Source organism: Coffea arabica, chromosome 5c (assembly GCF_036785885.1).
Source record: "Coffea arabica cultivar ET-39 chromosome 5c, Coffea Arabica ET-39 HiFi, whole genome shotgun sequence".
In the NCBI taxonomy this organism is placed as follows: Eukaryota; Viridiplantae; Streptophyta; class Magnoliopsida; order Gentianales; family Rubiaceae; genus Coffea; species Coffea arabica.
The window spans coordinates 44,739,484-44,766,365 of record NC_092319.1 but is presented as its reverse complement, the minus strand read 5'-3'; the positions used below and the strand labels follow the sequence as shown (position 1 = coordinate 44,766,365).

The window sequence follows — 26,882 nt, the reverse complement described above, 5'->3', positions numbered from 1 at the left end:
TTGAAAGTTTATACCACAGAGAGCGTTGGCATCATAAGCTGCTCATTTCTGATTAGCAGATGAAGTAAACGAATGAGTAGATTACAGAACGGATGAATAAATTGCAAAATAACAGAAGGCTTGCAATAACACGTATATAAATAACTAAAAGCCACACTGAGCGGTTGCAAGCCATATTATACCGTTCATGTTGTGTTTTGTTTACAAACTGATGTTAACATTACATTGGCAAAAACTATGCATCAAAGCGAGCTGCCCGCTGCCCACAGTGAAGCTAAACCAATTGGTTTGTACGTGTTCTTTCATAGACTGCAATAGCTTAAAAGAAGAAGATACAAGGGCAGTAATCAGGCTCTTTGACAGGGTGGTCACCAGAACAAGCAAGCAGCCTGTCACATGCTCGCTCTGGAAGCTTCATAACATTAACCATGATATCAACATATTAACAAACGCCATCACTCAGCTCCATACTTCCAAAATCAACGAAGAGGTGAAATGCCAGAGCCGAAAGAGCAAAACTAAGAAACCCCCTGGAAGGACAACCGATCTCGAAGGGTATCAAATATTGATGAAGCTGCTGCATTCTGCGAGAAGGTCAATTTCAATCGACCTAGTAATTCATTATCCTTAGCCTGAGATGCAGCATCAGCAGCTTCCTTTGCCATTCCAATTCGAGCATAAGCCTGCTCATGGATGTCAAAATTTTTTATTAATTGTTGAAAACGATGCATAATGGCAAAACAAAACAAATGCCTCCCCTTATGAGTATCTGTCTTTTCTTCTTTGTTTGAAATCATTTTTCAAACCAGCTACTAACATTAAACGGTGATTTGACTCTATAGTAAATGGTATACCATTTCCACATTTGATAGGGCAACTAAAAAAGAAAATAAAATGTATACTATAAGGAAAAACATATGTAATGGACACATCATGCAGTCACACTGAATATAAATCCCAGCCATGCTTACCTCAGCTCTCTCCCTAGGATCAGACAGCTTTGGTATGTATTTAAGAGCTTCACCTTTCTCATCAGCATCAATACATGCCTCCACAAATGGTCGATAGCCTACAAATGGAAGGAAATGGAGGGGATGAGGGAGTTCATCAAATTAAAGGAATATCATATGCCACCGCATATACTTCAAGACAAACAAAGTCAAAAAAGGTATTGTAAATGCTTCTGGACACACGTTTTCAGCTTACCAATGGGTGGTCTTTTCTCCTTTGAGAATTTCTCCAGAGCATCCCAATCCCTGATTGTTGCCAAAGCAAATACTTTAAGCCAATACCAACGCTTCTCCGAAACCTAAATCATTTTACACAAGTTTCATAATCACAATGTCCAGATTGAGAAAGTGCATGATAACTAACATGACAGTCCATGAGAAAGGAAGAGATGTATCATCCCAACATCTTCCTTCACGTGTAATCTTATCCAATTAATAGAAGGAAATGAAAATACAAACATTTTCAGACCTTAAATTCTGTTTTAACTTTCAGAGCAGCCCGATGATTTCCCAGTACAATACATGTTCGAATTGTATCACTGATGCTTGAATCCACAAAAATAGGCTGCTTTGTGGTGACCTCCAACTCTTGTTGCATCCTGCAGTTAATACACATCGAGCATTACCATCCAAAGAGCAGAAGAAATCAAAATATATTTTTCAAATCAAATGAAAAAATATACAGCTTTATGGTCCACAGGACAAGAGGACTTTGTTTGGTAGCCTCCTAGTACAAACTGTCATGTGTGTCTAACAGTAGCAAAAGAAGTTTTTATCTAAAGCTAATATGCTAATTGACGTATGCAATGCAAGCATCATCTCTGGTGTCACTCTCATAATAAAGCAACTAACAGCACAATGTGGCAATAACCTCAAACTTGAAGCTTCATATCGATTAACAAGAGCTTGGCAGAGGAAGTCAAAAAATGATCATATTCTAATGTGCTGGATGAAATGTCACCTCAACAACTTTGCATGCTCTTCAGCTGCCTTTGACTCAAAAACATGTTCCCTGGTTTCAGAGAAAAGTTTCTGCACATTCTCAATGAGCTTTATCCGAGGACCCTGAAGGGGAGATCCCCTGCTTGCCATTGGGTTCTTTGCCAATTCCCATGACTCTTTCCACATTAGAAAAGCCGCATCCTAGAAAAATGATATAACCTTGAACTGTTGTATCACCTTTGAAGGAAGGAATATAACCTCAATTACTGAGGCAACAAAACGCAGAAAACTATCATGTATACATCGACAACAAGCAGTAAAAGCTGGATGCTTCAACAATTTAAATCAATTTATATTGCACCCCAACAATGAAAAATCTCATGTAATTCGTGTTTTGATACAAAATTTCCCACACATCATAACAGCCTCCATGGAATTGCAGCTGCTAAGTTACTAAAATAGTTTCTCTCTCACTAAATATTGGAGATACAAACGAAATGTCAGCCAGTGGTTGACAAACAAAATTTTATTTATAATCCAACCATGAGTTCAAGCATCATTAAACAGGAAGAGTCACGATTGGTGACAGCTCTCAACTGAACCCAGTTGACATAACATACAACAACGCTATAGAATTATTTCTTACATTATAGGTAACATTTGCACAAAAATTATTTGCCTGCATCACAAACACGTTTTCCAAGACACCCTTTTATCTTCCCAACCACCTTTTCATCTCATATGCATCACATCACAAAAAGTGCTACAGTAATTATTCCAAATAAGACTTCAAATTCACTCCTATCCAAACACATTATTTTAATTCCGAAAAGAATGAAAACTAACCCTTGATAGTAAGCTAATCTAAACTAACCTGAATTTCTCCAGTCGATATGAAAAAATTCTTCAGGAATTCATGGTTATAGCACCTGAAGAACAAAAAGATGCCAGTATTACTACAACTTTGACACCATAGAAAAGAAAAGAATTTCATGTATTATGTCAACTATAAATTTGAAGCAGCAGAAAGAGGACAAAACAAAACTAAACCCACTGAACACACATACCTTGCATAGCATATGAATAAATCACGTGCCAGTGACCTGGCATGTATTGTTCTATGAAACTCCATAGTTGGTCCCTGGAACATTAGCAGTAAAGGGACAAACAAAATGTCATCACGTGATGGATATTCTTTGTTTGACAAGTTAGTACTCCTCAATAATAAAATAAACATTTATTGAGGGATAAAATACTACTCTTAAAGTAATCAAGCACCTTCTGCCAGATATGAAACAGGACAAGATAAACAAGATCAGTATCTCCACTTTCAGTTGCCTTGGCTAGAGCAGTAACTTCTTCTCCGATCCTAAGCAAGAGAGGAACCTAACCAAGCATCATGCAGAAGAAAAAGCACAGCAGTCATCTAGAAACCGCAAGGCACATTGAAGATACCAACATGGTAAAAAAAAAAAAAATAGCAAGCATACTTCACAAAAGAACTATACAAGGAAAATACAAAGGAACCTGCTTGGAGGAACAAGGTTCGTGTTCAACTAGCATGGCGGCTAATTTCCTGCGGCCACTCTTATCAGCATGGGCAGCAACTGCCGCATAAGATATACCTTTGCACAACTTCAACTGCAATTGCCAAACAATTGATTAAGCCACACATTATGAGCAGAAAAGATTGTAGAAATTACTAAATCTGAACAAAGACCTTATCGAGCAAGATTTGAAGGAGATCAGCATCGGGGATTGCCAATGAAGAAGTTATTTTGTTACACGCCCAATGCATGATGACGACTTCCTGCAGAAAATCCCAAAAGAGTAAGCAGGACAAAGCCTAGTATGGAATCATATGCTACGTGAAAAGAAAAATAACCCATATAAAGAATTAAAATAAAAGTGGATTTGGAGCAGTTGTAGTTTTATAATTTAGCACAAACAAATAGTTGAAGTAGACCATTCTATCTATCCTTTCTTGTTTGTGATCATTCTATCTAAAGCCATTTCTGCAAGCTTGCAAAAACTATTTTCATCACATAATCAAGATCAAATAATGAATATGAGAAGAAAGATTCAAAAAATGAAGTGTTGAGGGTAATAGGAAGGGTGAAAAGAAGAAGTCAACGTATCACACCAAGTACAACTTCACTATCTTAAACCCAACAAAACATCCGCCCTCAACACAAATCAGATCGGAAAACTTTGAGGCCAAACAGTGACAAAGTACTATTAACCTACAAAATGAATCATGACATTGAATGGGCTCTTAACAAAGAAAAGTTAGTGCACTGAAAATCCAATAAACCGCAGAAGAATATACCCTACAGGCTCCTATTAATTCCTGCACATGATGCAAATGAAAGAATGAAAAGATATCATTGAGTTCAAAAAATAAAAGAGAATAAACACACGATAGATTACTAACATGTGAAAAGAACAAAAAAATGGTATAGTTATATACTGTCGTCACATACAGAACACAGACTTGGCTTGGATGAAATAAGTTTACCAATAGATTCGCCCTTTTCAGCTTACAGGAAAAAGTCAAATGCAATATACTGATAACAGAAACAACATCATAACTTACTTGATTTATCCCTAAATATTCTGATATCCGCAAAGCTATAAGGTGCTGATGAGCATTAATCAGACGTCCAATCAGAACTGATGGTGTAAGCAACTGATAGGAGACAGAGAAAGACAACTTGATAGCCTTCAACAATTATAGAAAATAGTTAAAAATTCCAAAAAAAATTAACATGTGAAGCAAGAAGGACCTTATACTGTTGAATACTGAGTGGAATCCCGACATCAGGGTGGCGTACAGCATTCAGAACTCGTAAAGTTCTAGACGTATCACGGATGCGATTGCGCTGAAATTGGCTGCCAAAGCCAACTGGTTATCATTATCAAGACAAGAATCAGAAAAACAATTTTCTTCCAGCAGCATGGAAAAGAGATCCAACTGAAGTTTTGTGGCACGGGTAAAAGAAAGAAACAACTCCATTTTATCCTTCATTTCTCTAGCTTGCTGAGTACAATATATGAATATAAATGCATTTATTTATTAATTTCAATCTCAGAATGAGAAACGTCAGGTTGGAAAATATCAAGCAAAGTAGCAGCAAGTTTTGTATACACTTGTTGCATGTCATCATAGCCTCTACCTATTTTTACACTGTTTGCATACCTAGTGAAACTGAATGGAATAATCCAATATTTCTTGTTTCAAGGCATTAAACAATCCAATTTTTTTATCTCCCTTTCCATGTAAAAGGGACTGTAATGAAGGGGTGTAAGTCTAGGTAATAGATTTAAAAAATGCATGAACCATATGATGTGAAGCAACATAAAGTATTCAAACGTGGACATAGAAACTTTGGTTTTTCTCAGTCAATAATATAGAACACCTTAACAATATGCAAATTTTTTAATATTTGACTGGGGTGTAGAAAAACAAAGAAGAGCACCTGAGTAAACAATCAAAGAAAAAGTTAAGAGTCTTAATTAAGAAGAGATGTCATCTGCTAGTATTGAAAATATTAAGGGTAAGACACAAAACATTACCCACAGCCTGACGCTTAATCATCCATATATACCATAGATACAGCAAAGGCATGAGGGCATTGGTGTTATCATTTATGTCACTTTTCAGATTTCCATTTATACATCATTGATTGTTATTTACAACAAAAAGACCAACAGAAAACCATGAACTTATGGTAACTTCCAATAACTTCCACACCTTGCTAATTTCTAATACATTTTTCTTCTAGTATGCACATATTGGTTTGTGTCTTTCCCACTAGCTTATATAATTGATTGTGTTGAAGTACATACAGTTTTCATACATAAGACAAATGGAAAGAAGATAATTTGAATAGCTCATCCATGTGAGGCATTAAATTAAAGACGACACTCTCAAGCCTAAACCCAATTTTCTCATCATAGATGACATTTGATGTTCACATACTGCAATAAGATTATAACCACTGACCTGCAAAAGGCTTGGCCATAGCTTGCAGATCTGAGTAACGCTCGTTGTTGTGAAATATCAAATTCATGACTTGCAGCATCTATACAAGCTTCAACAGCCCCAGGCAACGAAGAGCGAATAAGTCTCAAATTTTCATCTGCCTGGAAGAAAATTTCATTGTTGAGATTTCTTTGTATGGATAACAAAATTATACTGTTACAATACCATAGTATTCCATTCTTGCACTGGAACATCTGATGAACACATATTGCTCGAAGATTTAGCACAAAACTGAGAAAACAACGCTCTCATGATGCAAGGACATGGAAAATACTGTGTGTATTCATGAAGAGAAGACATTTAGCTGTACAAGTCTCTGAAAATTGTTAATAAACTAACAAGGCATTTACAAAGAAGCAACAGCACTCTAAGACACGTGTATAATGAAAATATTCTATCCAAGTATAGAACACAAATACAGATCGACTTCTAGTCTTCTACTGCCGTAACAATACATTTCCAATTTATGGAGCATTTGCGGTGTGTCTAGGCTCTACTTACTAAAAGAACATTATCCGAAAATTGCTAACTATAGTGAAAGTAAGCAAAGGCAGAGAAATGAGAAGAGGAGACCAGCAGGAAACTATGAAACAACTGAAGCAGGGTACCAAAGTAGCCTCATTTCTTCTTTATCCTCAAAAGCAGACGCCTTGCTAATCAGCAGTAGGATAGTTGCCATTTAATGATCAATTCTCGATTAGTAAGCAGTTTAAGCCACTTAGCAATAGGTGCCTTTGCAGAAAATGATTTCACAAAACATAATATTATTCTTGAAGCGGCTCCTAGGAAAACACCATATAGCCGCATAACTTCCCAAATGAAGGAGGATCAAATTACAGTCTAATCACCAAAACCATGCATATAAACAAAAGGGTTGAAAAAACTCTTCTTTTCCATTAGAACATTTTCTTTCTTCAATGATGCGTATGATACTCAAAATTAGATATACAAACAGGAAAAGTGATCCAGCTACGTTCCTCACATATTTCCCTGTTTACCTAACAGCAAACAGATCCTTAAGACAAACCTACTACTGTAAAATCTTTTCAGCCTTATATATCTAGAACACATGAACACACGTTGAGAAACTCTGACAAAGGAGACCCTCACCTTAGCACTTCGGCGGTCAAAGTGATCCAAGGCATCATATAGTAAAGCAGCAGGCTGTGTACTACCGATTTGAAAAATGGATACAGTAGAATCCGGAACACGTTGCAGGAACTCCATATTAGTATTGGAAAGTATCCTCACACCATCACATTCCGGAATAAGCACAATCGGTTCATCATAAAGGTGGCGAACTGGATCTCCATAAGGACCAACCATCAAAAGCATATCATCCCAGTAAAGCAACACGCTATCCATTCCACACCAAGCTAACTGCTCAGGAGGCAATGCTGACTACAAACAACAAAAAATATTTCCAATTCAACATTTTTCCGATCGAACGTTTAATTGGCAATACAGCGAAAAAAAAAACAAATAATCATGTAAGCAGCAGGCTAGACAGCCTTACCTCACAAGTGTACTCGAAAATAATGTTGGAAAAATCCGAGGAGAGTACAAGAAGCCTTCCATCATGAGTGAAGGAAGCTATAAGCTTTCCATTTCTGGAAACCACCATTTTCTGAATTGGCCCAATTTCGGCGCCAGTCTGCTGCACCCCATCTTCCTCTACAACCATCACAGAATCCGAAACCCCTAACAAAACCTCCACATTTCCCGACATCGTATATTGTGGCTCGATCACGGCCATACACAACGGCATATCTTCCAAACCCGTATCCGCCAGCCTTATTGGGCTCGGATTATTAAAATCGGGTATGCAGTAGAGCTCGACGGCTTCATTGATGCATACGACGCCGTTTCCCCAGAAAACGCACTCCACAATGCTGTGTTTTAATCCGTCTTGACCAAGGGATAGGGTCTTGATGAGCTCAGCGTGGAAGGAGTAGCAATAAACGGTGCCATCTTGGGTTATGCAAATTAATTTTAAGTCGTCGGACCACGCCATGCCAATTAACCGTCCGCCGGCGTTTCTCCAGACAGTTTCGGAGATCTGGACGCCGGCAGAGTTGAAGATACGGAGTTTCCGGAGGGCGGATTCGGAGTAGAGCTGGACGATTTTGGCGTCGTCGCGGATAGCTGCGATAGGACCGCCGAAGGGTGCGCAGGCGACCTTGTTCCGCGTGAGGTCCACATGCTTCCATTGCATTTGGTACAGTTCGGGTTTCCGGTAGTAGCGGTTGTAGAGGAGCTGCCATTCCGCCGCCACTGAGACTGCGGCCATGATTGCGGTGGTTACCAGTGGCCGGCGATCAGTCAAGGTCGGAAATTTAGTAGATGTGATCGCTGAGAAATTTGATAGACTGGAGAGTGCTGTAGGAAAGAGAAGGACAAAAAAACAGGAAAAGAAAGTTCAAGAAAAATCGGGGGTTCTAAAAGAATATAGTAAAAACTACGGGTCGGGGAGTAAAATTTTGTCTTAATTTTGTCCTCCAGGAAGGAAAAGAAAGAATGTACTGCATGATAAAATTCCTTGAGCCGAAGTTCCCCTTGAATTGGACCAATTGGTAATGGCCACGGGTGCATTTTTTTCTTTTTTTTTTATTTTTTGTTCGTATGATATATGTAAAATAAAAAAAAGTACTTAAAAGTAAAAAGTGATTAAACGTATAATTTTTTAAATAATATACCAACGGCTGATTTATAAAATTCAACAAAAAAATTTCCATGTTTGAAGGCATTATTTTTATTTTAAAAAAAGAAGGTATTATTTTTGGTCTGGAATTGCCGTTCCTCTTAAGATTTATCTGAAAACATTTTTTAATACATATAAAAGGAGAAAAAAAAAGTTAGCTGAACACGTGGGTCCTAATTCTTCGTTAAGTTGATGTTTAGATTGTAGTTTTTTCGTAGAAAAATTTTTAACTTTGTCGTGAATACGTTTTTCATTCATCATCATTTACTTCATATATATCAAATCGGTATAATAATTTTTTTTTGTTGATAAAATCTCTAAAAAATAGCAATCGAAATGGGACCTAAGTTTTCATAATTCCAGTGGAAGAAATTTTATTATTAATTAAGTTTTTTGACCGAAGAAAGTAGTGGTGGGATCGAATTTTAACAGATCCATCCCCTTCTTGCAAAAGATGAAATTATTAGCTCATGTGTGCGGTCTCAAGTCTAAACCATGCGCCGCTGCTTCCGACCCTTACGTGACACCTACTCCAAAAGTTGAAGCCTTCGCAGGTTCCTCCAATTTGGTTAAGATCACGCTCCTCTTCCTACATATATATTACCACATTTTTGCATCTTGATTTTGTAGTTGTAATCCGATAGTTTGTTCAACTACGTGCAGTCATAGTAAGAAAGCTCTAGTTAGTTTGATTTCCATCAAATATGAGTCGTCTGGCGAGGAATGTGTCGGGTGGTAGAAAAAGGGAATATGAACAATGCTAATCAGCTTTGGGCACCAGAGACTTTTTTCTTGATGGTGCTTAACAATTTGGCGTTCAAATATTTTGTGGAAAAAGGCAAAAACAAAGAAGAAAAAAGGAAAAGGCTTATTTGAATAATTGATGTGTATACTTACTCACCATGCATACGAGAAAACATCAATCAATTGACAGTTAACAAGAGCATGCATACCAGGGTTTGGTTTGTTCATGCATGGTCCTGTTTCTGTCATCATGATTAGCTATTACAATCATTATTTGTTGTTACTACTGTTATTATTACCGCTGCAAATTTTCTAGTCTCATCACTCTTTTCAGTCTTCACCAACCATCACGAGCTTGTTGCTATAGAGGAGCTGAAGGGTAAATTTCAAAATTGTTGCACTTCTTCTAATATAAGACATTCAAGGAAACTGGTTCCTCCCTGTAATGCTGCTGAATCACTTCGATGGAGACAATTCACTCCTCAGGTACGTCGTTGGATTGTATAAACCATGCATTGGAAGATCAATTAGTGCATTGTTGGATCTGGACCACGTGAAACATAAAGGCAAACAGATGCATCAACAACGTAGGCTCCAAATTGTTATCATGGCATCCAAGAATCAAATCCAGTGCTTGATAATGGAGGTCCCCCCCCCCCAAGAAAAAAGTTGCAAAGAGCTAAATTATCATGCTCAACCATTCTCTTCATGCTCTCTGTGCTGTAGTAGCCATAGCTTTTCCGGGCCACGTACCTTTTCAAGAGGGGGTGCTGTGTCAAATCAATTTCAGTAACCTGATCAGTTGATTACGAATACATGATATGCAAAGTTGTAAGAACCACATAATGATTCTAAGATGGTACTTCTTACCTATTTTATGAGCTGAAAATCTAACTTAAATACCTCTATAGTTATCCATTATGGTGGTTATAATGATTTAAGTACAGAACTTTAGATTAGCTTATTTGCTGGTGTCTTTGAACTGCGAGATGCCTCGGAAGTAATCATATTATGCCACTGATTTAAAGTACAGCAGAAACAATCTAATCTGTACTACATCAACAATTATGCCTGATTATGCCATAAAGCCTCTCCACATTATCGACTTCCACAACAGAACTTCAAGAAAAGAACATAAAATAGGATGCAAATCAGAAACCGGGAGCAAGTTTATGAAGACGTGTTGATTTTCAAGAAAAGTTGTCTGTCTAATTGGAAGATATTTGGTCAAAAGTAGCGTTCATTCCAGCAGAGGCTAAAATCCCACAAAGGGATGGTATACACATCCCCAGTCTGTTCGAGCATTAAGGAAGACAAAAGTTTAACACCTTCTGTAGTGATCTCTGGACGTTGGACTCGTAAAGGATAATATTTTGTATTACTTTCTGTCGACTACTGAGTCATCTTCTTTTCAGTTTTGACATACTACTGACATTCTTCTACTTTGTAATCAAATATTCTTCCCATCAAATGAAAAAGCCTGTTAAAGTGGTCCCACCAGGTTGAAACAACAGCCAATGTCCAAACAACCATTTCTTGCTTCTTTGGCTATAAAAAGTCTTGCCGGTGGATTTCAAAAGGAATGTGCATAAAATAGTTGATTCACAGAGGTCCAGCTTTAGCTTCTTTAGACAGAAAGAGGAGATGCTCCTCCGAGAAGATTAATGCTCAACTTCCCCTAATGTTCTCTATACAACAGCAAATAAACTAGTTGTCATAAAGATGGGCATTGCAGTGGTGGAAAAAGCAATGTAGTTGAGCCTGCCTAGGAGAATATATGTATTTAAGAGAACAAGTTCTGTGGCCGCTGCTCTCTCTATAATTCAAGAGTCAAAATTAAATTGCAGCTTTTACTGGTAATTTGAAGCCTCAAAACACAAGACAAGCAGTATTGGTCCTTGAAGGGTTTGATCATGCTTTACAAGCAGAGGAGCTTGCCCCTGGCTGTTCTTACTCAACTTCCATTAGTTGTGTGCTCGTCTATCGTCCATATAAAAACAGGCAATACTCATTCAAGCGGCAAAAACAAAACACAGGTAATTCATTTTCATGCATGGCATATCAGGTGTTCTAATTCTAGGTTTGGATTCATTAATATTTAGATCATTTCGATAAGGAATTCATGTATAAAGTAATCCTTTTTTGAAGAAATTTACGGTAAAACTTTTCCTTATCAATTAGATGACTGCTAAACTATCATCTGAGATTGCGATCCACGGATTTCTGTTATGGGCTTCCATGGGTTTCTTGGTGCCTGTTGGAATACTTGTAATGAGGAAGTCAAACAGAGAGGAATGTGGAAGACGGCTAAAAATCTTACTCTACATTCATGGTGTTTTACAGGCAAGTCAAAGTTGGTTGTTTTCAGTTACAGTTAACTTTTGATTGCCATTCTTCACTTCAATATTAACTGCTATCCTCCAGATAATTGCATGACAACTATAATTATGTTAAACATTGTCTGCTAGAAAATTTTCTTGGTGAGATTGATTTTCTTGGTTCATGATGGTTCAAGAAAAAGGAGTAATGATTCCCATGTTGCAAATAATTAATCTTACCCACCGTCTGTTGATAATAATTACTTAGTTCATATTTCTTAATCCGGAAAGATGTTTTTTGTTATTCATAATGGATACTTGGAGACGAAGAAAAGGCAATTATGAAAATTCTGTTGTTTAAAAGCCATAAAGAACTTTTTAGGTTTCTTAATTGGCATAAGCTGTAATACACACGTATACATTGCACACAGTTAATACGCTAAGTTCAGGAATTTCCTGATTAACATAAAACGTTAGCATGTTTATGTTGTTCCAGATCAATAGACCCAGGTTATTCATACAATGGTATGAATTACAAGCTATCCTTCATCATCATCTAACAGATAATATTTCTGTTCTGCAGATACTGTCAGTTCTCCTTTTGACAGCTGGAGCAATAATGTCCTTTATAAACTTTGAGAACGCTTTCAACAATGATCATCAAAGGTTGGGATTAGCGCTTTACGGTCTTGTCTGGCTGCAAATGTTGGTTGGTATAATACGACCACATAGGTAAAGCATGTGATATGTCCACCATAGAAATTATACATATATTTTTTTAATTTTCAGAGATGCAATTGATTAGGGACATTTAGTTTCTGAGTGCATTTACCATGTTTTTTTTCAGAGGCAGCAACGCAAGGAGTGGATGGTTTTTTGTTCACTGGTTACTAGGGACTGCAGTTTCTGTGCTGGGAATCATCAATATATACACTGGTTTACAAGCTTATGGTAAGAAAACTTCAAGAAGTGCACGAATCTGGACCATTCTTTTCACAGCGGAAATCTGTATTATCGCCTTACTCTATCTTTTCCAAGAAAAATGGGAGTACATTCAGAAACAGGGAGTAATTTTAGGCAATGAGCCTGTACAACCTACCGAACAAGAGATTTCACCAACACATAAGCAGAAGGAAACAGCAGAAGAGCCTTGTTGACAGAAGAATCTAGGAAAAAGCTTACTTCTACTGACATGGGATTTCTTTCTAACCATTCTTCATTTTGAACTCCAGTGTGATAGCTTGACGCCGCTAGAAAAGCGGAGTATTCGTTGGTTTGCACTTTATACATCTAAGGCGTCATTTGCTCCCTCAGTTTATGCGGCCAGACTTCCAATATCATGTATTTCCCACAAACATGTACACTTCGGTTGCAAAACAAGGAACAGTTTGATGTTTGAGTGTAGTTAGATTACTATAGCACATTCAATCTTAGATGACCAGTGGATTACACAGCAGACTGACGTAAGATGCCAAGTAATCGCAGCTATGCGATTCGATGCTTTTGGCAAACAACTTAACAATCAAGACAAGCATCTTACACGAGAACTTATATGCACCAGCACATTATCACCCTAAAAACCAAGTTCAGACCTTTATGGAAACTATAATTACAAAGGAAGAAACAGAGGAAGGAAGGAAAAAGATCAGGACGAACCAAGTGCCAATCAGTTTTAGATATTGCTACGATTAAAAAATGGTGCAACAACACAAATATTCTTTTCATATTGTACTCATATGCAATTACAATCTGGATAAGCCATATATTTAAGTACACGTAGACAATTGAGCCATGAAGATGTAAGATGCCAAAGATTCACGTGTAAAGACAATCATCTATTCTTGTAGAGGTTTAGAATAAGGACGCAACTGTTTTGGTGAATGCCAATTATAACAGAAGATCTTTCAGAACATTTTGCAGCATTGCCTACTTCATCATGCTAGTGTTGAGAGTGATTTTTCAACATACCATACATTTATATGTCATGGAAAAGCTGGACATAGCCAGTTGCTACAGCAATTCCTAAGATAATAACAGGTGGAAGGATTACAAATGCTCCAATTGTAGCAAAGAAAACTGAATCATTCCTCTGAGATACTTCATCCAGGTAAGCCTGTCTTTTGATGTTCCTCTTCTGTGAAATAGTTAAGAACTTTGGGCTAACCTTTTTCAGATTTTTTCCAAGTGGAACGATAAAATCGTCATCTCTCTCTCCAACCAAATTAGCAAGCTGATCCCGAATTGTTAGTCCAGGGGAGCTCCCATCACTCTCATAACCTACAGCAAATGTCGTTACAGATATAAAATGTAATGTAGTAGTATTCAATAATCTATGTTCATGTTTCTGGAGTTGAGATTGTAATTTGAGTTGAAGTACCATCAACGGGTGAGCCACCAGTGAGTTGCTCCAAGAGATCCAGTTGCATCCGAGTAGAAGAGGACCCTTTGAGAAAAGTGGAAGTAATCAGTCAGCTAAACTATGTCAATCAATAGTTAAACAAAAACTAGAGCTTTCTTTTGTAACAAAAATGGACTGGAATATGCAGCAGCTCAGGCTCGTTAATCAGGAAGCAACATTTCCCAGTCAAAATAATGAAGAGGCTTCTTAATAAAAGAAAGAAAGAAAACACACACACACACACACGCAAAATATAACAACTGGCTTACTTCAAAGTGGCAGCAAAATTGCCAAGAAACAAGAAAATTGCGGTCATGAGATGGACATATTTCCTAGTTCATTTAGATTAGTTGAAAGAAATGTAAAGAAAAAACATTCAAGAACAACAGAGTGTACCAGAAACAGCAGGACGGTCCTCCTCTGCAACTCCACCACCTGTTTTCTCAGATACAGCAGCTATGGCAGAAGAAGGTGAAGGAGATGAACATAAAAAGGGCTTATATTTTGGAACAATAATTGAATTGGGTTTTTGGTATAAAGGAACAGTGCTGAAGTTTAAAGCCATGGAAGAAATGGAAGCCTTCTTCTTGAGGATGATTTTGGAAGGTTATTTGAGTTGCCATCGTTTTTGCCTCAAGTTTCTCAAGAAAGTTCGCCAATTTTTTGGTGCCTCAATTTAAAATGCAGTTGGAAATAGCTGCTCCACAAATATTTCGTTCGGGCCCCAGTTGACTCTTCCGGTGTCTGGGGGTGGACAGGGCAGAACACAAGTCGCTTGCTGGAAAAAAAGAGCAGAGCACAAGTGATATCGAAAGCGTGTTGATAGTTTTACTGATGGGTCCACGTTTTCTCTTGGACTATTTCGGCAATCTGTTGAAATGCTTCGTGCCTGATTTTTCCTAATTCTAGAGGTAGAAAAGAAAAACTAATACTAATTAAACTTCATATTCTTTTTATGCCCTTTGGTTTTTTGTGTTTTGTTTTTATCTCTCATTTTTTCCAACGAGGAAAAAAGGGTAATTTTCTTTTCTCTTTCTCTCTTCTTTTTTTCACAAAAAAGGAGTCACAAATTGATCGGATGTCAATTCAAGCTAGTAGATTAAAATTAATAGAATTTAATTGTGTTCAATATTTTGTACATAATTGCTAGTGATTGTAGGACACTCATAACATAGATTTTCTTGAATTTGCAAATTTCGTTGACATACATTGCTTGATAAACATTTCATGCTACTCAGACATTGACATTTTTGCCTCATTTTTTCCCCCTTTTTTAGTAGGAACATGGTGAGATTTTAAAAAATACAGAGAAAGAAGAGAAAATGAATTCAAAAATTTTGATTCCTTCACCATTTGATTATCTCATAATGTCATGCTCTTTTTATTTTTTGTATTTTGAATTTGAGTAGAATATTGTACATGTTACATTGAAAAATAGTCACAATGGAATGTCCTCAAAAAAAAAAAAAAACACATTTAACAACTCCCATTAATTAGATAATTGTTAATGGTTAATGGTTGTGTTTTTTTTTTTGGGTCAAAATTGGAATGGCATTTTAATATTGGTTATGCATATGCTTGAATTTTTATTGAAACTGCATAATAACTAAACACAAATTATAGGGCAAAATTTAAATCTTAATCTAAATCCCACTCTAATAAAAAACCAAACACAAGGATCCTCAACCCATTTAATAATAGAGATCAGTCTGTCTGTTTCTAAAAACTAACCTCTCATCCATTTTCTTCTTCCTCCAATTTTTCCAAAAACATGGAACTATGTTTTTTTTTTTTTTTTGGGAAAAACTTCAAAAATATACTCCTAATCTATTTCCTTTGTTTTTTTCCCTTTTTTTTTTAAAATTTTAGGAGAAGGCATAAATCATTAAGAAATCCAACGTAAATCCCAGATGCCACCTGCGTATGGGAAATGTACTGGGATACTATACGAAGCAAAAGACCGCGTGGACACAATGCAACTTGCCTATTGCCAGCAACATCCCAAAAGGAATATGACCGTTGGAGTTCCGTTTTCTTCTCAGGCGTTGTTTTTGACCTTTTTTTTCCCCATATGCCTCTCTCATAATTAATCATCACTCCTCAACGCCATTACTACACTAACCTGCATCTTAAATCCTCATTAATTCCTTAGAATCCAATTCCCCGTTGTCAAAAAAGCCAACTTTCCTATCATCCCGTCACTTCTGCCCACTCTTTTCTCACTTTATTTTTCTGGGGTCACTGAAAAAATAGATAGAAATCCTTAGGTGGGGTGATACAGAAAGAAAAACTCAGAGAAAAGTTAAAGCAAGAAGAATAAGAATAAAAGCAGAAAATAGTGGGTTCTGGTTGTGGGAATTGTTCTTTTCTGTGGGGTTTTTGTGGAGTGAATATATAAAGATTTGAACTTTGGTGATGGCACAGTTGGGGGAAGACGAGATTTTGAAGAGTACAGGTGGTGGTGGTAGTGAGGGAGGAGAGAAAGTAGTTTTGATGGAGAATAAAGAAGAGGGTCATCATCCTTATGCTTTTCATGTCTCTGGACCTAGAAATGTTTCTTCACCAAACTGGAGGGACCTCATCAGTTCCAGTTGGTTAGTGCCTCAAAACTTTTTCAGCACATTTACTCGGATCTTTCATTTTCCTTTGTGGGTTTGTGAAATTTATTACAGTCACCACTTACTTTCTGAAGATTTTGTCCTTTTTTTTGGTTGAGATTGGTTTTGGTTTGATCTAGAGTCTGCAGGATTTTGATTTATGTAATTCTGATCTGCTAGAATTGTGGGACGTACATTATCAAAGACGCGAACATACACTTGGTAATATGAGGAGAATTATATACAATTGTGGCTTTTGAGTTCTTTGTATTTACAGGCAATTTGATTCTCTGTGGTTACTGGCATTTGAATGGCCCATATATAGGTTCGAAAGAGTGAGGATACGACATATTCAAGGCCACATTTTTGGTTCAACATGTTTGGAAACAATATTTGTAGTTCTTTGGTGATGGCTAGTTTATTCCTTTCTTGAAACTCTGTATACTGACTCTTCAACTTGATTACGTGTGTAGTATAATCTTAGTATCACAAAACCCATAAGTTTCGTTTCAACTATGATCAAAAGAGGAAAAAACGAAAAAAGATTTCAGCTAGGTTCATAAACTCCTTTGACAACATCTGGTTTGTCAAATGGTACACTTGAGATATGGTTCTTTGATAGGCATTTGTTTTTTTTTTTTCAATAATTTTCTAAACTTTGTCTCCTTGGCTTCCTTAATGAAAAGGTTGCTTGTGAGAATTAAGGTGGTAAGCATAATTATTCTCCCAAGAAATTTATTGTCACTGGACTTTGGGTTCTCTTGATCATAGGGGACTTGTTTCCTGAAGTAAACCATCTGTTTGGAATGTCTTAAGCAATGGCATTTTTTCCAATTCTCTTGTATGTCAGTTAACAACGTGATACATTACTATGACATGCCTCTTGTCCTTATAAAGAGATACCCGTGAGTTGAAGGGACGCTTGTCAATTAGGTTTACCCCATAGATACCAAACTTTGGGCAGTCTTCAGATCTTTGAGCTGGAAGGTGACTAAGGCCTCCAGATTTTCATTTTTTAATAGAAAATGTGATGTTTTTTCTTTAATAGGATGCACTATTCCTTCTTGGAATGGTTGATAGATAATTTTATCGCCCGTTTATGCATCTAACTGTCATTTCATATAGGAAAATGTAAATGCCATAAAACTAGAAATTCACGTTTGACATTCTCAGTAAATTGAATATGCAGGAAAGATGGTAATTACAAGAGAACAGTCATTGCCTGCTTTATACAAGCTGTGTACTTGCTTGAACTTGATAGACAGGAAAAGAGGACCCCAGAAAATGCTCTTGCTCCAAAATGGTGGATACCCTTTAAGTACAAGCTGGTCCAGACCTTAGTAGATGAAAGAGATGGATCCATATATGGTGGAATACTTGAATGGGATCGATCTGCTGCTTTGGCTGATTTTGTACTCATGAGACCTAGTGGTGCTCCAAGAGCTGTTCTAGCACTGAGAGGAACACTTCTGAAAAGTCCAACAATTAGACGGGATATTGAGGACGATCTCCGTTTCCTAGCTTGGGAAAGTTTAAAAGGATCTGTTAGATTCCATGGAGCTATGAAGGCATTAAAATCTGTTGCTGAGAAATATGGAAGTAGCAGCATATGTATTGCAGGTCATTCCTTAGGTGCTGGTTTTGCACTTCAAGTGGGAAAAGCATTAGCTAAAGAAGGAATATACGTGGAAGCTCATCTGTTTAATCCACCATCAGTTTCATTAGCTATGAGCTTTAGAAACATTGGGGAAAAAGCTGGATTTGTTTGGAAGAGGGTAAAGTCGATGCTTCCTTTAAACAGTGAAAATCAAGGCAGCACTGATCCAGCTGCAACCTCGATAATCGCAGGAATGAAGCAATGGGTGCCACATTTGTATGTCAATAACAGTGACTACATTTGTTGCTATTATACTGACCCAGATGGAGCAGAAAACAGCCAGACTGAAAAGGAAAACACCAGGCCTTGCAGTGGAAATTTTGCTGCCAAACTTTTTGTGATGTCAAAGGGCAACCAAAAGTTTCTTGAGGCACATGGATTGGAGCAGTGGTGGTCTGATGACTTGGAAATGCAAATGGCTGTCCAGCATAGCAAGCTGATAAGTAGACAGCTGAAATCGTTATACAGCGGCCCTCCTCAACAAACACAAGGCAAGCTTCAGTAATGGCAGAGCAGCTGGCTGCTATAGATGTGTTGCTTAATAACTCATTTTCAAACCATTATTCCTTTCCTCCATATACATTTGATTGGGTGTTGGTAGGAAAGATCTACCAAATTCGCTTTCATCCTGAGATTGCTTCAATCTTTTTCTGTCATTTAATACATGCTCCATAGAGAAACAACCACAGATCATTGATTGCCACCTTTAGTTTTCATGTTTCAATTACATTGTTATATTGCAAGTGTAAAAGAAGAGTTCAAGCTTTTATTTTCAGCTAATGACGCCAATGACAGATCAAGCTTTCCTTCAATAAGCTTTCAGTCATTATAATGGAGTATTATTAGAGGAAAATGTGCTTGTTATATGCTTTGGGCAATGATCTGTTGTAAATGCAGTGGTAGAGATGTGTTGGAACATGAGACCCGTACACAGAAAACACCACGCAAGTTGCACAATGATGTCTGTTGCCATATTTGCCTAGTACACAGTAGCAATACACGTAATTTTTACCTACTTCATCATCTCTACTTACAAGCTATTATTGTGGCTGTCGAGCACAAACTCTAAATATTCTTTGTTTCCAATGAGTGAAACTATAACTTTGCATCCTGCATTTGGTGCTTAATTCAAGAACTAGCAATTTATCAATGAATGAAAAAAGAATTAATGGAAGAATTGTTATGATGACTTTTTGCTTGGCAATGTTATGTTCTTGAAACTAGAAGTACCAGGTACTTGGTCCACTATTACTATTCATCCTCTGAAAATTTCAGTATCGTATACAAGAATGTGTTCCATGCTATGTTTTCTTATGTATTGTTTTCTTATGTATAACAACATGTCATCTCATCTTCTGTTTTTGAGTTAGAAGATGTTAAGAATTGGCTATATTATTGGCATTGGAACACTGGACAGTCAACCCTTGAGAGTCAAGACATTGCTGCAGAGAATAGAATATAAAAGAATGTAAGACAAGAGACCAGTATCTTGGTCTCTGCTGGGGAAAAAAGAAAGTGAAGTGGGATTGTGAAAGAACTGAAAGCCCTGGCAAGAAAGCAAATTTTAGCATCAAATGCTTGGTGGTCAAACTTGTCTTAATCCAGCATCAAAAGGTGTTGAACAGAAATTAGTAACTATTCATGGCTCCATGTTTTTATATATTTTGGAAGAAATTGAAACTCACCTTAATCCAACTTCAAGGAGTGTTGAACGCAAAATTGTAATTATTTATGTTCAAAGTCTTTATTGTTTGGGTCCTTTCGGAAGAAATTAATTGTTCAAAGTTCAAAAATATTGGCTGGAGACGGAGAAGAAAAAATAGAGAACCGGGGAGAGAAAATGACTTGCGGCAAAACGACTCCACTGGGGATCGAACCCAGAATCTCTGGTTCCGTAGACCAGCGCCTTATCCATTGGGCCATGGAGTCCTATAATGTCCAGTGCCACTCAAGCTATTTAAATATAAATAAAGGACCAAACAATATCACTACCTATTTTAAATTCTTTTTGAGGAGAATAATAATAATACAAGTACATGTTACCACATACAAGTTGTAAATTATTTTTTTCTCTACCATACCACATCGTTATTGGTAAAATACTTTAAAAAAATACACACAAATTGTTGTATTGAAAAATTACTTTTTGTTATATTTAGATCCATCAGTATAGTTAACGTATACATTGATAGTACATAAAAAAATTCACTCTTATAATTAAATGCTATTATGAGCAAAACTAGAGGATTAAATCATTTTGGTACTGCTCGTGATTATATTAAGATGAAAATGAGTTATGTATTGTTTATCTTGACAAGAGAAACAACAAATGAACATAGGCATCGGATTAAGATAGAGATAGACATCGCGATAACAAGAAAGTGGGAGTTCCTTCTAAACCGGACACACATATAAGGACAATTAGTTTTGGAGGGCTGCAATCATTTAATGTAGAATGTGAAAGTTAATAAACAATTAATACTTTTCAGCTCTCATAACCATGGCTTATAACTACGTTAAAAAATATTATTAAAATATCTTGCGTTAAATCTCACAACGGTAAGTGATTGTCTAACGTACCATAGTAGTATTAATGATTAAATTACCTACATAGCCAATAAACTTTTTGAATAGTCGAATTTTAATCATTTAACTATTAATAATATCTTTTTATCCACTGAACTATTAAAAAGTGTAAATTTTGGACCATTTCATTTGATTCCATCATTAATTCTGTCAGATTTAACTATTAATAGTACGTCTCCTGAATCATGCGAACCCTCAGATCTAGCAGAATTAATGCTGGAATCAAACAGAATTGCCCAAGATTCACATTTATAATAGTTCAGTGGGCAAAAACATACTATTAATACTCAAGTGGTCAAATTTTGACTATTGAAAAGGTTTAGCGGCTACCCGATGATTTGCTCCAGTATTAATCCCATTCTTCGTGGATTACAAGTGTTACTATACGTGAATCCTTGTAATTACAGAAAATATATATGGATTATTATGCTCCTATCCCAAAAGAAAAATGAACCATCTCAGCATATGAGAAATGTTAAAATCTTTAAAGAAAGAGATCTAATGGCCTCATTTTTTTTTTTTTGATGAAAATTTTCTTCCTAATTATAATGATCCCCTCATCTACAACTTCACCAGAGACAATATGAAGAATTACTTTTTGTACCTTCATTTCCAATTTTTTCCACACTTAAACGTGGATAATTCTATTAAAATATCAAGGTGAAGATAAACAGAACTAAAGGATGCCTTTCTTGCAGAGTTAGAGCATGTCTGCCCGGGACAAAGGGAGGGATTTTTTTTTTATAGCTTCATTTCTGTAGTTTTTCAGCAGCCATCAAAATTAACACCCAAAAAGAAAAAAAAAAACGAAAGGAAACAAAGCAACCAGGCTTTGTCTCATCAGTTAGAGATGAAAGACAAATTGAGTAAGACATGGCTTTCTTGGATTTAATCCTTTTGGTGGAGATGATCCAAAGGTACCTGGGATGAGCCAATTTACAGCCTGCGCCAAGGCTAAAAACAAAACAAAGAATCAACTAATCACTGGGAAACACGCAGTCACACACGCTTAATCCACACTGCATGCATGTGTAAGCAAACGAATTGCTACTTCCAATTGTACATAGTTAAGAGGAAATAAACACTACTAATATTTATTATTTAAGGCCCACTATTCATATCATGGTTCGTACTTATTTTTGTGTTTATTTGTTTAGGCTTTGGTAGCCACCAAGAAGTATGCCATTATTACACACTATCCTATGGTATGAGAAGTTTGAAATCTTTGTTCAAGTCATCATTGATCGAAATCTGTAGGAAGATTTTGAAATGTGAAGAATGTGTCGCTTGGACCAGAATCAACGATGGATCATTAATACTTGAAGAATGATAAGGTGTAAATTGTAATCTTTTTTTTTTCTTTTTCTTTTTTTTTTTTGAGTAAATCTTTCTTACACTTACTGTGCATACACTATCATCGTTGAATTCATGATATACGTACAAAAGTTGAATTTCAAATTCAAATTTTACATAGTTGTCATTCATCAAACGCTGCTGACAGTGTATACACTGTCAGTGTAGGAAAGATTAATTCTTTTTTTTTTTTTTTATATAACAGAGAAGATTGTATTAATAAATTTATTGAAAATCGTCCAGCATGAGTTGCTCAACAAAGCAGGAGGAGAGTTTCACAGGATTCAAAAGAGCGAATGATAAGGTGTGATCTTATATCAATAGAATTATTGATCACTTGTCTGAATCGATTACGCCCAAGCTGATATTTGTGTATGGGAGTCCTACTATAGTACTGAGTCGGTATTTGCCAGAAGGCAATCTACATTTGCCATGTAAATAATTCACATCAAGAAATGCTCATTTTGTCAATTTTGGACAATTATTTCTCGACTTTCATGGGCTTTGGACACCCTTAAGATTTTGCCTCTGCTTGGATGGTAATCTTACTTCGAGATATTTCACCTAGTCAATCTATATGTAGGTTAATAGGACACAAGAGTTTGATAACCACCACAAAAAAAAATTGAAAGAAAGAACTTTAGTCCTCGTATAAAATTCAGACTGATGAGATGAAGAAACTGGAGCAATGTCAGCAAGTGAGAAAAATCAGATTAGAAGAAAAGTAAATGTGAACAGAGAATATAAAATACCAGCAGAAAAGAATCGTTGGTTTATAATTTTTGGAACAAGAACACGTCTGTTGTTTAAAGACACACCTCATCTGTTTGAAGGGAAATGTGAAGAGACTAGGGGACAATGTTTGGAATCTTCGTCTGTTAACAGGAACAGTGGATTGAAGGTATCTGAAGTAAATATGAACTTGTATAGAGGAGAAATGTCTACAAATATACAACCTTTGTTTGATATATTATGCCTCTCTTCTACAGATATTTACATGGATAATCCTACAAAATACAAACTGATGGCTTAGAAATCAGGAAAACACAATATACACTATTCCTAAAGGTGAAATCAAACGTCAACAAGAAAATACTAGAAGACGTGATCAGAAAGTCCCAGAAAATTAAGACTGATGAAAGTGTATGATCAGATGATCAGGTCGGAGAAATCATAGCCATATGCGCCACCCTCTTGCTGAATTGTGGGAATGCTAACATCACAATTGTATGAATATGAATTTTCAGTCTCCAAAAGCCATGATTCTATATCTCCGTACACCGAAAAATCCATCTTATGGCTTGCCAATGAACTTTCAAACACATTGAAGGTGTTTGATACACAAAGCTCGGGACTTTCCATTGCAGTAGTAAAAGACGTTGGCATGCTGGCTTCTGATGAATCAACAGATGAATCCAGGCTGCGCTCTTGATAACTATGATCATCAACCTCTATGATAGGAACTTGCATAACAGGTTCCGGGATTGAAGGAGGAACAGATGGAATTGGATTTCCATTGCCAGTCAGCTCTTGGACAAGCCTCTTGAAGTTTGATGAATCCGTGATGTAAACTTTGGGCCGCAAAACCTTGATCAAGCTATTCAGTTGTTTCTTGTCATTCTTAGATATTTTTGTTGAAGCTTGACTTAGTTTCTTCCCCATGTTTGTTGCTAGAGCTGGAGTTTTAGACCTTGAAATCAACTCCCTTGATCACTTTCCTTGCTCGACAATCGGGAAATCCTAAGCAGTACCTGAAATGAGGGCTCGAGGGAGTTGATATAGTTGAGGGGAAAGGAGAAATTGAGGATATATAACAAGAAGCAACCAGACGTAAAAGATGCTGAAAATGATGTATTTTCTACTTCTACACTAAGGTATGTAAATTGGAGTCCTTGCCTACCCACCAGTACCTATCTCTTTCTCTTGACTCTCTCTTCCTCTATCGCTCTCTAGGAGTCACTGTAGAATGTGAATTCATCAGGAATATGCTAAGGTTTGTAATTACATGGACGCTAGTCTTACTATTAAGTAGTTAAATTATCATTGGACATTCGTCAATTATGAGGTTGAAATCAGGGACATTCATTTGTATAAAATAAACATCAAGATGATTAATCAATGACTAGAATAACATTAAGGGTACGCAGCACACTATTTAGGATTGTCTTTTTCTGCTTCTAGTTACATCAAACACACACAGACAGAGACTCCAAAAGATGGAAAAGTAAAATATTGGCTTACTTGTATACCATGGTTCGCAATATCAGCCAATTCATATCGGTATCGGCTGTGTCGTAATCAGAACGGAGGAGATCGGTATGATACCGATTCTTGAATCACGGATATTACCATATTCACGACGACTCTCTTTGACTCGGCCGATATTAATTGATTCGAATCCGTGATACATGATATTTATCGATATATCCGAGTCAACTTGAAATCGACTCGGATTTTTTTTTAAATTGTGCCTTTTTTTTGTATTTTCTAATTTTAGTAATTTTTTCAAAATTTTTGGAAAATTTCAGTTGCTATAATGTGCGTATCATCTGATATTCAACCAATATGCCGCAACGGATGTGGAACAACGAGACAGCAACACGACCGCGACCCGCGATTGCGAACCATGTTGTATGCACATCTCAAAAGGATGCCCCAATCGACTACATTGAGGCCCTATCATATGGACTTCAAAAGCAAGGACGAATTTCAAGACCATGGTTACAAACTCATGTTAATTCCTAGGTTTTGGTAACAAGCAAGAAACTTGAGCACATAAAAAATCCTTATACGCTAACTCACCCTCCGGGAGGTTAGGGGTGGTGATGAAGCCCTCATGGGACTCACCTGAGTTAACCTGATTTTACAATCATGTCTCAAATGCTTGTCCGTAACTTCAATTAACCTAACCTGGTTCACATGATCAGATACATTATGCCAACGCAACCTGAAAGTTCGACATCAATCGCTTACAAACCTGGCTGAGTGGTTAGTCATCAATGTGAATTAGATTAAAGATGATAATTAAGTTTAACTGATGATAACGATGTTTAAATGCTTATACGGAAGACTTCGGCTCCTACAGCAAGGACAAATATTTGTTATGGACTTGCTATCAGCTTGAAAAGGATTTAGACATTCTATCATTGTACACGCTACACATTCACTTTCTTCCCTGGAGGATTCCAACGACACATCATCAGAATCTGTATTTTTGGCTTTGGCTGTCTCTCCTGTTGATTGTGATTGAAAAGCCATCAGAGAATACTGGTGGAGTTTTGTGCATCAAGCCATCTAGAACATAAACAAGGTTTCATCTGACCAGCATATACCCTCTGACGAGTACCCAAGATTCCAATCTAATGGACAATAGCATCTGATCAGTCCTGTTACTCCCGTATGTGAAGCCTAATCTAATGAGGATAAGGTTTCATTGTGAATGTAGAAATTAGACTAGATGTTCATCAAGGGCTATTGTCCATGTTTCTTTCCCTCCATTCTTAGCATCATTTGGATTTGGGATCTTTAAACAGAATCCTCAAGGTAAAGTTTCAGTATTCATTCTTTCTGATCTCAACTAGAGATGCCTTTTAATTCCTTGATGTTGCAGTTAGATACTTGCCAGGTTCCAGATTGCTCAGATTCCAGGAAAGTTATACTCGCTCCTTGCAGAAAAAATGTGGAGCCTACAAAATACAAACTCAAGGCAGGGTTGTTCAATCCTTGTACCTGGCAAACGGAACACAAAGATGAAGACTAGATATTCATCAGTCACTAGTCTAGTTTTTTTGATAGATACAATTCAATAGGGTTTAGCTCTCCATCTAACTTCCATGTCAGAGTTTTTCAGAATTTCAGACTGCCTCAAAAGTAAAAGCATATATCAGGTGTTGCTGCTTTAGATGCATAGTGTCCATAGTCAACTTCAAGGATTGAGAATTGTTCATGTTGGATTACCCCCAAGCAACAAAGATTCAGTGCAAGAAGTCGTCACTTACAACCTATTCTCCTGAAATTCTGGAGAATCCACTGTCGAGCATAAGTCATTTCATGAAATTCAAAAGCAATTTATATCTATTTCTGTAAGATTTTTATAGTTGGTGAACGCCAGGAACACTTGAATAAAAGAGTAGATGGCTTGTTAAAATCTATATGTTTAGTCAAGAACACCTTTCCAGTAAACTATCGATTGGACCTTTTGCGGATGAGAACGGAACGCTGCTCCACTCTAAACTTCGACAATGCTGAGGAAATTGTTTGCAAAAATGCCATGACAAGGACATCCGGAATAAAAAAATCGAAGGCCGGAAGACAAATGCTGTAACTTCAAAACCTGCCCTTAAAATTATCTCTAGGTCACATAAAACGAATACTTCATGTGCCATGGAAAAGGACTAGCAAATTCTTGGCACTTCTGTAGGGCTTATCTTCACCAATTATTAGCTTCAGGCAGTTAATATGCCCACATTCCACGACAGAAGGAAGCAAAATGTTTCTACTCACCAGACTGCTTTTCAGGAGAGGCCAGAGC

General features: G+C 36.8%; 4 protein-coding genes and 1 non-coding gene across 5 annotated transcripts; 2 read left to right on the top strand and 3 right to left on the bottom strand.

Moving 5' to 3' along the window:
* Positions 1 to 137: 137 nt before the first annotated feature.
* LOC113690836 (protein VACUOLELESS1) lies at positions 138 to 8,415 on the bottom strand. The gene is made up of 15 exons (XM_027208909.2): positions 7,514 to 8,415; positions 7,108 to 7,398; positions 5,959 to 6,098; positions 4,739 to 4,844; positions 4,549 to 4,641; positions 3,673 to 3,762; positions 3,480 to 3,593; positions 3,231 to 3,338; positions 3,020 to 3,093; positions 2,827 to 2,881; positions 1,972 to 2,153; positions 1,480 to 1,609; positions 1,207 to 1,309; positions 972 to 1,069; positions 138 to 683 (listed from the first exon to the last, which is right to left on the bottom strand). The coding sequence occupies exons 1-15, from the start codon at positions 8,285 to 8,287 to the stop codon at positions 519 to 521; spliced, it is 2,523 nt and encodes an 840-aa protein (XP_027064710.1). The 5' UTR covers positions 8,288 to 8,415; the 3' UTR covers positions 138 to 518.
* A 1,969-nt stretch (positions 8,416 to 10,384) lies between these two features.
* LOC113690840 (cytochrome b561 domain-containing protein At4g18260) lies at positions 10,385 to 13,164 on the top strand. Its single transcript, XM_027208915.2, has 4 exons — positions 10,385 to 11,478; positions 11,624 to 11,785; positions 12,344 to 12,492; positions 12,608 to 13,164. Exons 1-4 carry the CDS (start codon positions 11,356 to 11,358, stop codon positions 12,915 to 12,917), a joined length of 744 nt encoding a protein of 247 aa, XP_027064716.1. The 5' UTR covers positions 10,385 to 11,355; the 3' UTR covers positions 12,918 to 13,164.
* Positions 13,165 to 13,574: 410 nt separating this feature from the next.
* LOC113690842 (uncharacterized) lies at positions 13,575 to 14,818 on the bottom strand. The gene is made up of 3 exons (XM_027208916.2): positions 14,555 to 14,818; positions 14,138 to 14,203; positions 13,575 to 14,037 (listed from the first exon to the last, which is right to left on the bottom strand). Exons 1-3 carry the CDS (start codon positions 14,721 to 14,723, stop codon positions 13,736 to 13,738), a joined length of 537 nt encoding a protein of 178 aa, XP_027064717.1. The 5' UTR covers positions 14,724 to 14,818; the 3' UTR covers positions 13,575 to 13,735.
* Positions 14,819 to 16,130: 1,312 nt separating this feature from the next.
* On the top strand, positions 16,131 to 19,115 carry LOC113690953 (GDSL esterase/lipase At4g10955). Its single transcript, XM_027209100.2, has 2 exons — positions 16,131 to 16,752; positions 17,945 to 19,115. The coding sequence occupies exons 1-2, from the start codon at positions 16,574 to 16,576 to the stop codon at positions 18,915 to 18,917; spliced, it is 1,152 nt and encodes a 383-aa protein (XP_027064901.1). The 5' UTR covers positions 16,131 to 16,573; the 3' UTR covers positions 18,918 to 19,115.
* A 1,153-nt stretch (positions 19,116 to 20,268) lies between these two features.
* Positions 20,269 to 20,341, bottom strand: TRNAR-ACG (transfer RNA arginine (anticodon ACG)). The gene has a single exon. It is a non-coding gene; the product is annotated as a tRNA-Arg (tRNA).
* Positions 20,342 to 26,882: the final 6,541 nt, after the last annotated feature.